The sequence below is a fragment of the Triticum urartu genome, chromosome 6A (genome assembly GCF_056163025.1).
Source record: "Triticum urartu cultivar PI428250 chromosome 6A, HENAU_Tu73, whole genome shotgun sequence".
In the NCBI taxonomy this organism is placed as follows: Eukaryota; Viridiplantae; Streptophyta; class Magnoliopsida; order Poales; family Poaceae; genus Triticum; species Triticum urartu.
Window position 1 is genome coordinate 417,331,042 of NC_141878.1, and position 13,598 is coordinate 417,344,639.

At 46.2% G+C, this 13,598-nt stretch overlaps 1 protein-coding gene across 1 annotated transcript; it reads left to right on the forward strand.

The window, feature by feature from the left end:
• Positions 1–2,044: 2,044 nt before the first annotated feature.
• Positions 2,045–9,548, forward strand: LOC125513813 (inositol phosphorylceramide glucuronosyltransferase 1). Its single transcript, XM_048679022.2, has 10 exons — positions 2,045–2,519; positions 4,626–4,746; positions 4,905–5,090; positions 5,635–5,783; positions 7,416–7,523; positions 7,635–7,772; positions 7,863–8,003; positions 8,485–8,764; positions 8,847–8,970; positions 9,265–9,548. The coding sequence occupies exons 1-10, from the start codon at positions 2,265–2,267 to the stop codon at positions 9,386–9,388; spliced, it is 1,626 nt and encodes a 541-aa protein (XP_048534979.1). The 5' UTR covers positions 2,045–2,264; the 3' UTR covers positions 9,389–9,548.
• The last annotated feature ends 4,050 nt before the right edge of the window (positions 9,549–13,598 follow it).

The window sequence follows — 13,598 nt, forward strand, 5'->3', positions numbered from 1 at the left end:
ACCGAGGGAAATACTTAAGCTACTTTGCTGCATCATCCTTTCCTCTTCAAAGAAATCCAACGCAGTGCTGAAGAGGTAGCAGAGAGTTAGAGGGAAAACTAGCAGAACCAACATGAGATATAGGGAGACCAACACCTTTGCCGATGATGATGCAGGAGGGAGTGAAAGTAGGATAGATGGAGGATAGGTTACCCGGGTGAGCAGACATATGGGCAGTGGCGCCGGAGTCCATGACCAATCACCACCACCACCGAAGGAGGGTGGCGGCTGCTGAAGCGCCGCTAAGAGCGCCGGGTCCCACGTGCCGGGGTAGGGCTGCGGGGGCGTAGCCCGTGCCATAGCCAGGGCGCCGTACGCGCCGTAGGGAGACACGACGGGCGGGGCGGGGGGGGGGGGGTCCGCCGTAGGCGCCAAGTGCACCCGGTTGGGGCGCGGCCAGGAGGGCCTGGTGGGAGGCCGGGCGGGGGCCGAGGATGCCCAGGGCGGGGGGTCGCAGCACCGGCATGTTGTACGCATGTACGACCCCGTCCAAGGGTTGTAGCCGCCGGCCCAGGGCGGCGGGGGTTGCTGCCCGCTGTAGCAGGGCTGTGAGGATTGGCCACCACCTCCACCGCCACCTTTCCCTCCGCCTTGACGCTGACCGTCGCGACGATTCCCGCCGTTGCGCGCCAGTTGGGGCGGCTGCGGTGCCCGGGGGGGGGGGAGCGCGTGCGGCGCGGCAACTGGAGGGCGAGGCGCCGATGGTGGTGTAGAGGCGCCGTGGGAGAGGCCGGCGACGAGGGCGGTGTGGTCAGCACAGGTGCGGAGGTGCTTCATCCGCCGCTCCTCAAGACGAAGATAGGCCACCGCCCGCTTGTAGGTGGGGTTGGCCATGAGGGTGAGGTTGGACGCGGCGTTGCTGAAGTCCTCGTTGAGGCCGGCGGTGAGCATCGAGAGGAGAAGCTCATCTCCCACCTTGAACCCGACGTCATTGAGCTCGTCGGAGAGGGTCTTGAGCCGGAGACAGTAGGTGTTGATGGTGGAGTCGTTCTGGTGGCACCCAAAAAATTCCTGCTGCAAAAAAAAACAATCCGTTGAAGCTTGTTGTCAGTGAAGAGGCCATTGATCTTGGTCCACATAGTGTAGGCATCGTCCCCATCGTGGACGACGGTGTGGAAGATGTCCGGAGAGACGGTGAGGAAGAACCACCGGATGAGGGTGGCGTCGATGGCCAGCCAGTTGGCGTCGTGGTTGCCGGCGAAGAAGTTGGAGAGGCCGTCCACATGATCCCGAAGATTGTACCCACAGAATAGAAGATTGAAGTAGGTTTTCCACACATAGTAATTGGCGGAGGTGTGGGAGAGGGCGATGGAAACGTGACCGAAGAGGGGGATGTTGCGGATGTCCGCGGTGAGGGGCTCTTCGGGTTCGGTCCCATAGGAGGAGTCAAACGGGTTGCTAGGACCGGAGGAGGAGGACCAAGCCGACATACACATGCTAAATACAAGAAGGAAGACCCGGAGTACAAGAATACACATGCTAAATACGTATACTCAACACGTATAGAAGCACTTCTGTCGTACGTACATTCGAAAGTGACGAACCAACATGTGGTTGGATGGTTAGAGGGACTGTGGTATGCAGCCCATCAGGATTCAAATTCTGATGCTTGCATCTATTCCTGGATTTATTTCAGGATTTCCGGCGATGCGCATTCTATGTGAGGAGACGTTTCCGTCGACGACGAGGTGTCTGTGGTGACTTTGTAAATTTCAAGATGATATGCCGGTTCAGTCTTTCGTAGGTGCTCATAGAGGGAGGGTGTGCGTGCGTGCGTTTATAGGGATGAGTGTATGCGCGTGTATATAAGCACTTGCGTCTGGATTGTATTAAAAAAAACATTCGGAAGTGTATACGTGCCTCCGGCCGAAGCTTATTGTGTGTTGGTCCAGAGAAGCAAAACATGTGCCGTGCAGCCGTCCGACCTTTCCAGCTCGGCTCCATGTTCCTTCTCTCAAGCCAACGAAATCCACCTGTAGGCGCACGCGCTCGCAGAGTTGTAGCCATCGCCGTTCGTCCTGGACTTGAACGGCCAACGAAAATGCCAAACTCCACACTCTCTTTGACGGAAAGGAAAACGGGCCAACAGACGAGGCGCTGCGGGAAACCGTCGTTGCTCCTTCCGCCGCTTCCTCGGCTCTTCGCCGCGCTTTCCCCCCTCCACCGCCCCTCTCTCTCTCTCCTCCCCGCGGCAACCGATCCGGCCCGGCCCGGCCCGGCTCGCGATGCGGTGGAGGCCGCACAAGCTGGGGCTCTGGGCCGCCCTCCTCGCCGCGGTGGCCCTGCTGGCCGTCGGCGGCGGAGGCGGGGTGGCGACCGCGGCGGGGGCGGAGGAGGCGTACGTGACGCTGCTCTACGGGGACGAGTTCGTCCTGGGCGTGCGCGTCCTCGGGAAGTCCATCCGCGATATGGGCACCCGCCGGGACCTTGTCGTGCTCGTCTCCGACGGCGTCTCTGACTACTCTCGGAAGCTCCTCGAGGTATGCGCGCACATCTGTGCTTCAGTCGACAAGTCAGCAAAACTGGTACTATGAGCTTGCGTGCTGATCGGTCCTATTTGTTAGTTTAATGTTGGACCGGGCCAAGATGGAGCTCGCAGCTTATGTTTCTAGTTTGAACTTAGGCTCGTCTCTCTCTCGTACTTTAGTAATTCACTTGTGCAGTTGTGCTTCATCATGATGTAGAATCAAACAACTGTGCGTGCACTGTGCAGTAATGTCTCATTGGTGCAGAAAGCTCACGGATAGAAATACAACCCATCTCAATTCTCAATTTTACTTGCATTTTTGAAGCGCATGCTTTGGCACTTAGATGCCGAGTGCATCTATCTTTTCCTCCGATATGTGTACTGTGGTGTGAAGATGGAGTGTTAGAGCTGGGAACAAACCCTGTGAATTGTGACTGCGCAATATTGGTGTACTGAGTATGCTGATGAAGCAAACCCGTGTTACAGGAACACAAGTAAATATTTGACACATTTAGTAGGTCTAAGGAAATCTGTTAAAAGGAGATATGGTTCTATTTGTGTCAATCCCAGGATGAGTGTAGCAGTCATTAGTACCACTATTTAGAGGGAAGACCATGATGGTACAAATCCATCCGCTCTGAGAGACTTTATGGGATTTTAGGTTCATTACTTCATTTGGTAGATTGTGGCTGTGAGGGCATTTTTATTTCTTTGTAATCCAATCTTTGACTACAGTAAGATTAAGGAGTACCTACGTGTTATCATAATGAATACTTCAGCAGATCCCCGTCTGATTTGCTTTAAATCATATTCCCCACCCACACAGTTTCTACACTCTGTGATCAGGGTCTTAAGTTCACTTGCGTCTATGGAATGCCCTTTTAAGTTATAATGAGGAAGCTTAGGGCATCTCCAAGGGGAAGTCACTTAATATGGGTCACCAAATATCCACGGACATGTCCGGACGTGTCCGCGGACAGTGGGCCAGGCTGACCGAGAGGGGAAAGAGATGACTAGGACACATGGGCTGTAGGAATATGTGGTCCAACTGACAGTGCGCCAGGCGGACATCTGGACTCCCGCAAACCTCCCCTCAATTTGGTGCCAGTTTGTAGGATTTCAGACTTCCGGACCAGTCCAGACCGATTTGGTGACCCGGTTTGGATGGCTAAAAGTGTCTGGACTGTGACCCGCGTTGGAGTTGCCCTGAGAGCTTGAGAGGTTGTAGGGATAAGACACTGGAGGAGGGGTTGTACTGTACACTTTGGTGAGTGATTAGGTGCTGTGAATGGTGGCAGGGAATAGACAGAGAAACTAGGGGTATGGTAATGCTCTAGGAAGTGACTAGTCGTTCTTGTTCTTGTTTAAGACTCGGATTGTGCAACACTTGATACTTTATTGATACTCTCCTGTGGTAATTTGAGAAATATTCTAGAATCTACATCCCTCCTGTGTCTTCTTTGCTTTTTTTTTAGGGAATCCTGTGTCTTCTTTGCTATACATATATACATATATACATGGGCCTCATGGGCCTAGCTCTAACACACAAAGTTGATCGCTTACCTCTTATCACACCAAAGCTTCAATAGTCCTCCTCTTGGCAGCCTTAACTCTGATAGCAGACCGCACGATCATATCATCTCACTCAAGCATAACGTAGCTCATTACTCCCTTAAGCTGTTTACAGGGACACTGCTGCTTGTTTCTTGCTCCTCTAGGATACTAGATTTCTACCAGCAAAACACAAAAAATATGTTTAATAACACGCATGGGCGCACACGCAATATCTTAGCTCTTAGGTTATATTATGTCAGTGGTTAGCGATTCAGAGTATGCATAAAAAATAAAAAAATATCGAAAGGTTATACCTTAAATACTGCATCATTAGAGCTTTATGTGCCTAAAACCTCCAGGGCCATCCACTAACTGGAAATGGGTCCTAAGTGAGATACGATGTGGACCCTGTTATAGTTCTTTACTTTGGAATTTGACATGATTTTTGGAGGCAACTTCACTCAGCAGACCAAAGAGACCCAGCATTGTCTTTATTTTTTGTGACATCATTTTTTTTCAAATTCTGTTGCAGATTAGTACCCACTTCATTTTTGATATATGACAGGCCGACGGTTTTATAGTGAAGCATATAACGTTGCTGGCGAATCCTAATCAAGTGAGGCCAACAAGGTTTTGGGGTGTGTATACCAAATTGAAAATATTCAACATGACTACCTACAGAAAAGGTATGCTTGGATAGCATTTTTTCTACCCTTTCATGAATTTTCTTATTTTTTGCATATCTTTTTGGTTTAATTAGATATATGCTATTCTGATTCAGTTTTAGTTTGTTATTTTTTATTATTGTGACACAACACGTTTCTCATAGTTTACTGTTTTCCAGTTGTTTATCTCGACGCAGACACCGTTGTGGTGAAAAGTATCGAGGATCTTTTCAACTGTGGAAAGTTCTGTGCAAACTTGAAACATTCTGAGAGAATGAATTCTGGAGTAATGGTTGTTGAGCCATCTGAAACTCTTTTCAAGGATATGATGAACAAAGTTGACAGCTTACCTTCTTACACGGGAGGTAAGTGCATTACCGTACTTATCGTGCATGTTTTTCTTGCTATTTTGTTTCCCTTTTTCTTTTTGAACTACTCCCTCCGTTCCGAATTACTTGTCGCATGTATGGATGTATCTAGATGTAATTTAGTTCTAGATACATCCATTTCTGCGGCAAGTAATTTGGAATGGAGGGAGTAGGCTTGAGTAACTCATTGCTCTATATTTGTCCAACTGAAAATTACCCTGCACCTTCTGTCCTTTGGAACATGGTATGTCAAGGAAAGCAGTAGTCCTTGTTTGAGTAATTGAGATGAACAATGTGAAGAAAGTGCTTTTGCTACTCAATATTTGTATTACTTGCTTAGAGATTTCTGCATACTCTGGGAACCTCTTTTCCCTCGATCACGTGATGGTTGGAGCTTTTAGTTAATTTAGAGGAGCTGTTGGTGCTGCATATGTACATATGTGAAATGTGTTTGTTGTTGTCCTTTCTGTTCTACCCTTATCATTTTTTTCATGTTTTATATCTTATAACACTGAATTAGTATATTGACTTGATCATGCAGGAGATCAAGGTTTTCTCAATTCGTATTATGCTGAGTTTGCCAATTCCCGTGTTTATGATCCCAATAAACCTTTAACACCTGAACCTGAGACGCAACGCCTCTCCACATTGTACAATGCTGATGTCGGTCTTTACATGCTTGCGAATAAGGTTATACTCTATGCACTCACATATTGATCATATATTTGTTTTGCATTCTCTGATACCGACAGTGTTGTTACTACCCTTCCCCGGACCCTGCGCAAGCGGGAGCTACATGCACCGGGCTGCCCCCTTACTATTACATTTTTTAGGAAGCATGACATTAGGAACCCTGCATACTCAATCCATCATTCAAGTTTTTTCTCTTCTCGTGTTAACAAAGAAAAAAAAATCTCCTAGAATTCTAGTAATACATTTGAGATTATCTTTTATCCTGGAGTATATTCGTATATGTTAACAATACATTGAAAAGGTTTTTATTCGCTAAGCATTTCATGTTTTGTTTGAAGCCTTCTATCGTATCTTATTTGAACCTTCTATTATACTCCCTCTGTAAACTAATATAGGATCTTTTAGATCACTAAAGTAGTGATCTAAAAAATCTTATATTACTCCCTCCGTCCCATAATATAAGACATTTTTGCAAGCTATATTAGCTTGCAAAAACATCTTATACTGTGGGACGGAGGGAGTAGTTTACAGAGGGAGTACTTGACTAGAGGTATTGGAATTATTATTTTCACTAAACATTAGAATTAGATAATGTTCCACTCCTTGAATGGAATGTTGCGTTAAAACTGAAAAAAGAGAGTTTGTATCAAGCTCTCTTGATGTAGCACACTAACACAGCTGGTGCTGAGTTTTGTTCGATTCCTTGAAAACTAGCTCTTTTTACTATATCTTCTACCGGTTCTCCCTTTCAAATTCAACTTGACCTGGGTTCGAATCCCCACTTCCTCCTCTATGTACTCCCTCCGTTCCTAAATATAAGTCTTTGTAGAGATTTCAACAAATGACTACATACGGAGCAAAATGAGTGAATCTACACTCTAAAATATGTCTACGTACATCCGTATGTTGTAGTCCATTTGAAATGTCTAAAAAGACTTATATTTAGGAACGGAGGGAGTATATGCCAAGGGGTTTCTTCCTCTTCAGCCTTCATTTTACGTCTCTTCGGAAAATTCAACTTAACCTAAAACTGATCGAACCTAATTTCTGACTTGGTTCGAAGGATAACACCTACTACCTCCGTTCCTAAATGTTTGTCTTTCTAGAGATTTCAACAAGTGACTACATACGGAGTAAAATGAGTGAATCTACACTCTAAAATATGTCTATATACATCCGTATGTAGTAGTTCATTTGAAATCTCTAAAAAGACAAATATTTAGGAACAGAGGAAGTATTATTTTGGGAAAAACATATGGAACCAAGTTTTCGTTTTCTGTTTTTACGTATAACAGTATGATTGGAAGCATCTCACCTGTTGATTTTCCAAATTCCGGCCCTTTCCTGTGGATCTGCCTACTAGCAGTAACTGGCTTCCTAGCAGCGGTTCTTCCATCCCTGTTTTTGAGATGGCCTTGTCTTATGTTTCTGTAGAGCTTGATTAATGTACAAATTTGGCATTAGTGCTCAAAGCACCAATATTTCAGATTTTGACACAAACTTTTCAATATCGCACTAACACTATCACGAGATTTAGGACACAAAATCCTTATGTGAATTTGTTGTCACATACCATTGACGCCCGCCTGTTGATTATTTGTGAAACTTACCTTCTTACATTTGCTTCAGTGGATGGTCGATGAGAAAGAACTTAGGGTTATTCACTACACACTTGGACCTCTTAAGCCGTGGGACTGGTGGACAGCTTGGCTTGTTAAACCTGTAGCTGTATGGCAGGTAATAAGCTACTTCTTTTTGACGGGCTAATAAGCTACTTCTCGTGTGGTTCAAAATGAAACGTTAAGTAGCAGCATGATACCAATGAACTTGTGTTATTTATGGTTGCAGGATGTTAGGCAAAATCTTGAAGAATCTCTTCCTGGAACTGGTGGAGGGAAAAACCCTCGTGACCAGTTGGTAGTCAAAATTCTCTTCATTCTTCCCATTTGCATGCTGTTATGTGGTTATTATGGATCATGCTTTCAGGTTAAAGTCCTTTTCTTGCTGAAAATATTTCCTTTAATTTCATAGATATTTGCACTTAAAAGCTGATGCTTGTTTTATTTTTTTTGACAGACTAATAAGGAGCTGTTGAGTATGAGAACTCTGTGTGCTTTTGCTAGACAAGCTCGCTACAAATACAAATCTGAAGAGGAACTTCCGTCTTATTCAACAGTTGGAGTGGCTTCATCTTCCTTTGGTATATCAAATCAAAAGGTTGGTTCCTTTTCAACTGTAAATGGTGGATTGTAATTCTTGCTACTAAATAAGTACACAATGGTGTCTTGCTATAGGTATTGAGTAAAGTTAAAGAATATAAGATGGCCATTATTGTCCTATAAGAAAACATTTTTTTATCAATTTTCGCTAGCCACTTTTAAGTAGTAGCCCTTTACGCGCTGTTAGTAAATGGTGGCATGCTAAACAGCTGTGGCATCAATATACCATTCAAACTTCTTGTTTATGATAATAATTTCATCTATTGAAAACCTGTAGATTCATATGAATGGTAAGGTTTCGTTTTCTTAAACAAACTATTCAAGTGTTCACATGGTCACAGACAGAGGAGCTATCTTTATACCGCTTTCACTATTTATATTTAGTCCTGACTGCTCGCACGTATCATATTTCATTCCATCTTTCTAGTAAACAAGGTTACATTCATGACCATATCTTGATGACTTCTTAACTCTCGCAGGTATCTACTGGAGCACATCTGAAGTTGCCTTCTTATTTTGGTGCAATCGCTGTGGCAGTCTGTTTCATGTGTGCATTGATATCTCTTGCATTTGCCTTCCTTGTTATTCCACGGCAAGTGATGCCATGGACGGGTTTGCTGCTGATGTTCGAGTGGACCTTTGTGACATTCTTTTTGTTGTTTGGGAGCTACCTTCGTTTTGTATACAAATGGGGAAGTTTTAGTGCAAATCAAGCTGGGTATGGCAGTTTGGATTTATCGGAGAATCATACTGGCACAGGTACGTTAGCTTCTAGAAATTTCGTGTCAACTTATAGTTTCTTGTCCAAGCTGAGCTAACGGACGCTGTGGTCTGTTTGCAGGCCATCAGCAGAATACGTCTGATTGTGACACAACTTCAGCTTTCTATTGGATGGGGATGGCTACCATCTCTACGATAGCACCATTATCACCAACCGTCCTTGGCATAACTGCCATTTTTGCAAAGTAAGATAGTAGGTGGCTTCTTGTCTATGTCTATGCTTCTTCATTTCAGGGTACGACAAAATAATTTGACTGTAACTTGGAAATTCTTTTAGTCCGCTTCCAACCCGTCGAAACTGTACTAAGTTGTGATTAAATTCAAAATGTTTTCTGGAAGTTGCTCCTGAGCATGAGATATCTTAATTGGCACTTCGCCATAGGACTTTTTACATGGACAATTGCAAGCTTGCAACTGTGATGTTTATGTTTTTGTCATGTGTTTGTACTGTCTTAACAAAATTCCATTTCCTTTGGCAGACTTGGGTTGATTGTAGCGGGTGGTGTGGTGCTGGCGTCATTTATGACATACGCTTCGGAGCATCTGGCTATGTCCGCCTTTGTCAAGGGTCAAAGAGGTAGATCGAAAATCCCCGAGAGGTAGAAGCAATTTTTTGTATTATGTGTTCCATGTGCCCATGTTGTATCATAAGTCTGTAAACACAATGTTCTATGATTCATTTATTAGTAGAAAAATGCCCAGGAAATTGGATAGTTGCACTCATGTGCAACTTTAGTTTTACAAGGTGTATTTCTTCTTTTAACTCTAGCTCTTGCAGCGAGTAAAGAGAATGGCAAAGCGACACAAAACACACGCTCGACAGGAAACAAATCAAAGGACAGCCAAACAAAGGTAAAACAAACCTAGTGAAAAATCAAAATGATCGAACAAAGTCGTCACCCCCCTAGAGGGTTTCATTTTTTCTCTGGCGGTGGTAACCTGGTCGAGAGTGGTTTCTCAGCTGATCTCGTCCTGCCTCTCGTCCGCAGTTTGCCTGGTCTCTCTCGGTTGATTGGAAAGGAAGACAAATTCGAGGCGACATATGGCAGACGATGTAGAAGCTAGTGGCTATTGCCAAAGTACACACAAAGTAACTAGGGTTTAGCCAGGAGGGGGCATTGTTCGACCACATGTGATCTGCATGGAATCTGGCATGGGAGGTCACCCGGAAGAAAGTGGATGGCAATTTGTTTACATTCCAATTCGATTGCTTGGCAGATTGGGGTAAGGTGTCGTAAAGGGGTCGTTGCTGTTTAGAAACCATGCCTTGATCATACACGAATATGACGGGCTCTCACACCCTGGTTGATAAAGCTTGATAAAACCACGGTCTGGACTCAAATTTACAAGTTCCCCGGCAACTTTTTTGAAGGAGGCAATAATTAGAGGTATGGCTAAAGGTATTGTTGAGATTAAGCCGTTAAGGAGGTCCAGATCAAGCTGAGCTTTGTAGGGCAGTTCGTGTTGAGTTAAGGTGAAGTTGGATATTAACACGAAGTCGAGCTGTTTTGTGTCAATAACGACGGATCAAAAGTAGGAATTTTTCTAGGTATGAGAAGCTGTCGATTTTGTGGTAAATGTGGACCGATTGGGCATCTATATCAAGAGCGCGGATCGGGTGAGCATGATCAGGCAAGCTTGAATGGGGGAGATTTCATTATGGCTAGTGGAGGTAGAGGCCGTAGTCGAAGCAATGGCTATGGGCGAGGTGGTCGAGAACAAGGGAGATGGAGTGATCAAACTGGATGGGTTATGGCTGGCAGAGGGGATATTCAAACCCTACATACCAAAAAAGGCCCGCGGCCTGCTTTATATATAAAGCAACGATCATCAAACAAACCAACACATACAACTCACCTCCACAACACACACACTCAAGACAAGATACAAGGGTGTATAAGAACAGCTAAACCAACCCATCCACTCCAAGCAACTACATGTAGGTAGAGAGAGCACCACTTGGAGTCTCCGAAGACCTCAACTGTGAGCGAGTCACCGTGAAGAGAGGAAGCTGTGCACGGCGAGCCGAACATTCCAAGGCGGTGCCTTCATAAAGGGCATGACACAGGACTGTCGCCACCGCCTGATCCCGAGATCAAGGTTTCCCTCGGAGCAACCGAAGCATGTAGAGGAGCTGCGACGACGCCTTCAAGAAGGAGGCGACACCCATAGGCGCCGGCGCCGCGGCTTGGCAAAGCCAAAACATGTTTTCACCTCGGGAAGTCCTCAAAGTCACCGAGGCGAGGCACAACAAGCCAGGCCCGCCGTACCCACACCTTCGGCTATCGCACCCTGACCACCACACCGCCCGCACTGCCATGGAAACCAGCTCCCACCCGAGCCGTGCGCTCCGCCCATGAGCCCACGCCTCCCACCTCTAGGGTCGCCACCCTGACACCCATGACCCCAACACCATCCCCAACCAAAGCTTGCAGCCATGACCGGTAAAGAAAACGGGCAGGAAGGCACTCCTTCCCCACCCTTGGACGACCCCCAGGTCTAAGGCCCACCACCGGGTCGCTTGCACGCGGCCACCACCGCTGTGTCCTGCCCCGGCCGTGCAAGGACGAGCTCCTCGGTGTGCCACTAGACGGGAGGCAAGGATGGTTCTGCGGCCCTCCCAGCGCCAGATCCATCCCTCAACGGTGGCCATCGCTTGTAAAGGTCCAACCCTATACCGCGACATGTGCAAGCTCAGCAGGGAAAGGATTGGAGCCACTCTCGGACCGGCGCCGTGATTGGACAGGAAGAGCCCCCACCAGCGTCCGCCATCCACCTCCAGCATCCACACAGCCAGACGACGAGGTGCAGCGGCGACCAGAGCCGTCGCATGCCGAGCTCCCGCACGTGCGGAGCCACCCAGGCCACCGCTAAGCCCGCGCCACCTGCAGCGCAACCGCCGACAACAACCGTAGCCACCTTTGTCGCCGCAGAGCCGCCCGCGCGAGCACCTGCCAGGCGTCGCCACCCCGCTCCCGGATGCCACGCCGCCATGCCCCTGCACACGCCGTAGATACAAATGGGATGAAGATGGAACTTGATGCGTATGATCACGAGCGTGGAAGGGGGAGCTTTGGAAACTTATATGATATGAACCCAGTTATATGCAAGAGGCTTGCAATTGTTTCTTTAGCTAAGAAGCTACCAAATAAACAGAACAAATATCCGGAGAAGAACAAGAAGGTGGCTGCTATGGTAGTACCTTTTGAAGATGTCGATAATGATGATAAAGAAGTTGATGGTGATGGTACACCCTAGAAGTCATTTCACAATAAGAAGTGAAAGATTGGTGGTGGGGACGATGATATAAGTCAAAACAATGAGATGTCAGGGAGCAATAAAAAAACTAAAATTGGAACTGTCAAAATAATGAGATATCAGAGAGCAATAAAAAAATAAAATTGGAACCGTCACGGGTTGAGCTCTGCCCGAGCAGTTCGTGCGCTTCAGGTACATAAGCAAATACAGTCGGATGTAACTTTCCTGTTCGAGACACATTTGTCGAAAGCTAAGGTGGGGAAAATTCCGAGTCATAAAGGGTTCCATCACATGCTCATTTATGAGAGTGATTTGAAAAGTGGCGGTCCTTTGATGTTGTAGTGGAATCATGTGAAAATAACCGACTTTGCTGAGGCCCATCTGGGATTCAAGGGAAGAACATGAAGAAATCATGTGGACCTACATGCGTTGTTCAACATCCCATGGATGGTCCTAGGGAATTCAACGAATTTTGATTAAATAGTGAAAAGGAAGGGGGGCAATTCAAGACATCTCAGGTTCACGGAAGCTTTTCAAGATTGCTTGGGTCGGTGTGGCCTAATGGATATGTACTATATTGGTGATAAGTTTACTTAGAGAAGAGGAAAGATAAGAGAGAGGCTTGATAGAGCCATCGATAATGTGGAATGTGCCGTTGATCTTATGATCTAAAAGTAGTCATGGAAGCTTGTAGATAGGAGGGTTGTATCCGAAGGGATCTCGGCGACGATGATGATGACACGGCGGTTTTATGTAGGTTTAGGCCCATTTATGTTGCTTTGTGATTCATGCTCATGGGTAGAGTACGTGGTTGATGATGTTGCATTCGTTTTCAATCGATTTTCTAGCCGGGTTTTCTTGTGCAGTTGGGCCATGGTCGAGTACTAGCTAAACAACATTTTTTTACCTAAAAAGAAAGAAGCTAGCATATTCGCGGGACGCGCGGGATTCTCACCAATCATGTACACGAAAGCTGTGAGCCAACCCATTTGGTCGGTTATATTAATTCGGACACAAAGGGCTGGGTTGACCGAGTCTGTTTTTTTTTAAACTAGCTAAAAAATGATGTAGAATTTCAAAAAACTACGGAAGAACACCGGCTAGAAAATCGACTGAAAACACATGCAATACCAGCCAACCAGGTGCTCTACCCACGAGCACAAATCACAAAGTAATAAAATGGACGATACCAGACTTAACTGAAAGCTAAAGAGATAAGTTGCCTCACAAATCAAACCGGTTAGTCACCCCTGCATTCAAAAAGACACTATCATCCCCATGCCGTATGTTGCGCATTGCGCCGGCCCTACGATGAACCCTTCGCTGCACACCGGCGCCTTGGAGTTTCCACCCCCTTTGTTCCTTCTCCCCGCATTCAGCAAGTTCATTGTCTTGTACATGCACATGCTACAAGATAGCCACATGCAGCTATACCACCCTCGTATCTTGCTATTGTTCCCATTTGGCACATCTAGACAAAGCAAAGCAGTAAGCCGGCTTTTATACCCCCCTTGCTCGCCTATGACTTGGCTCACATTCCCTGTACACACACGAT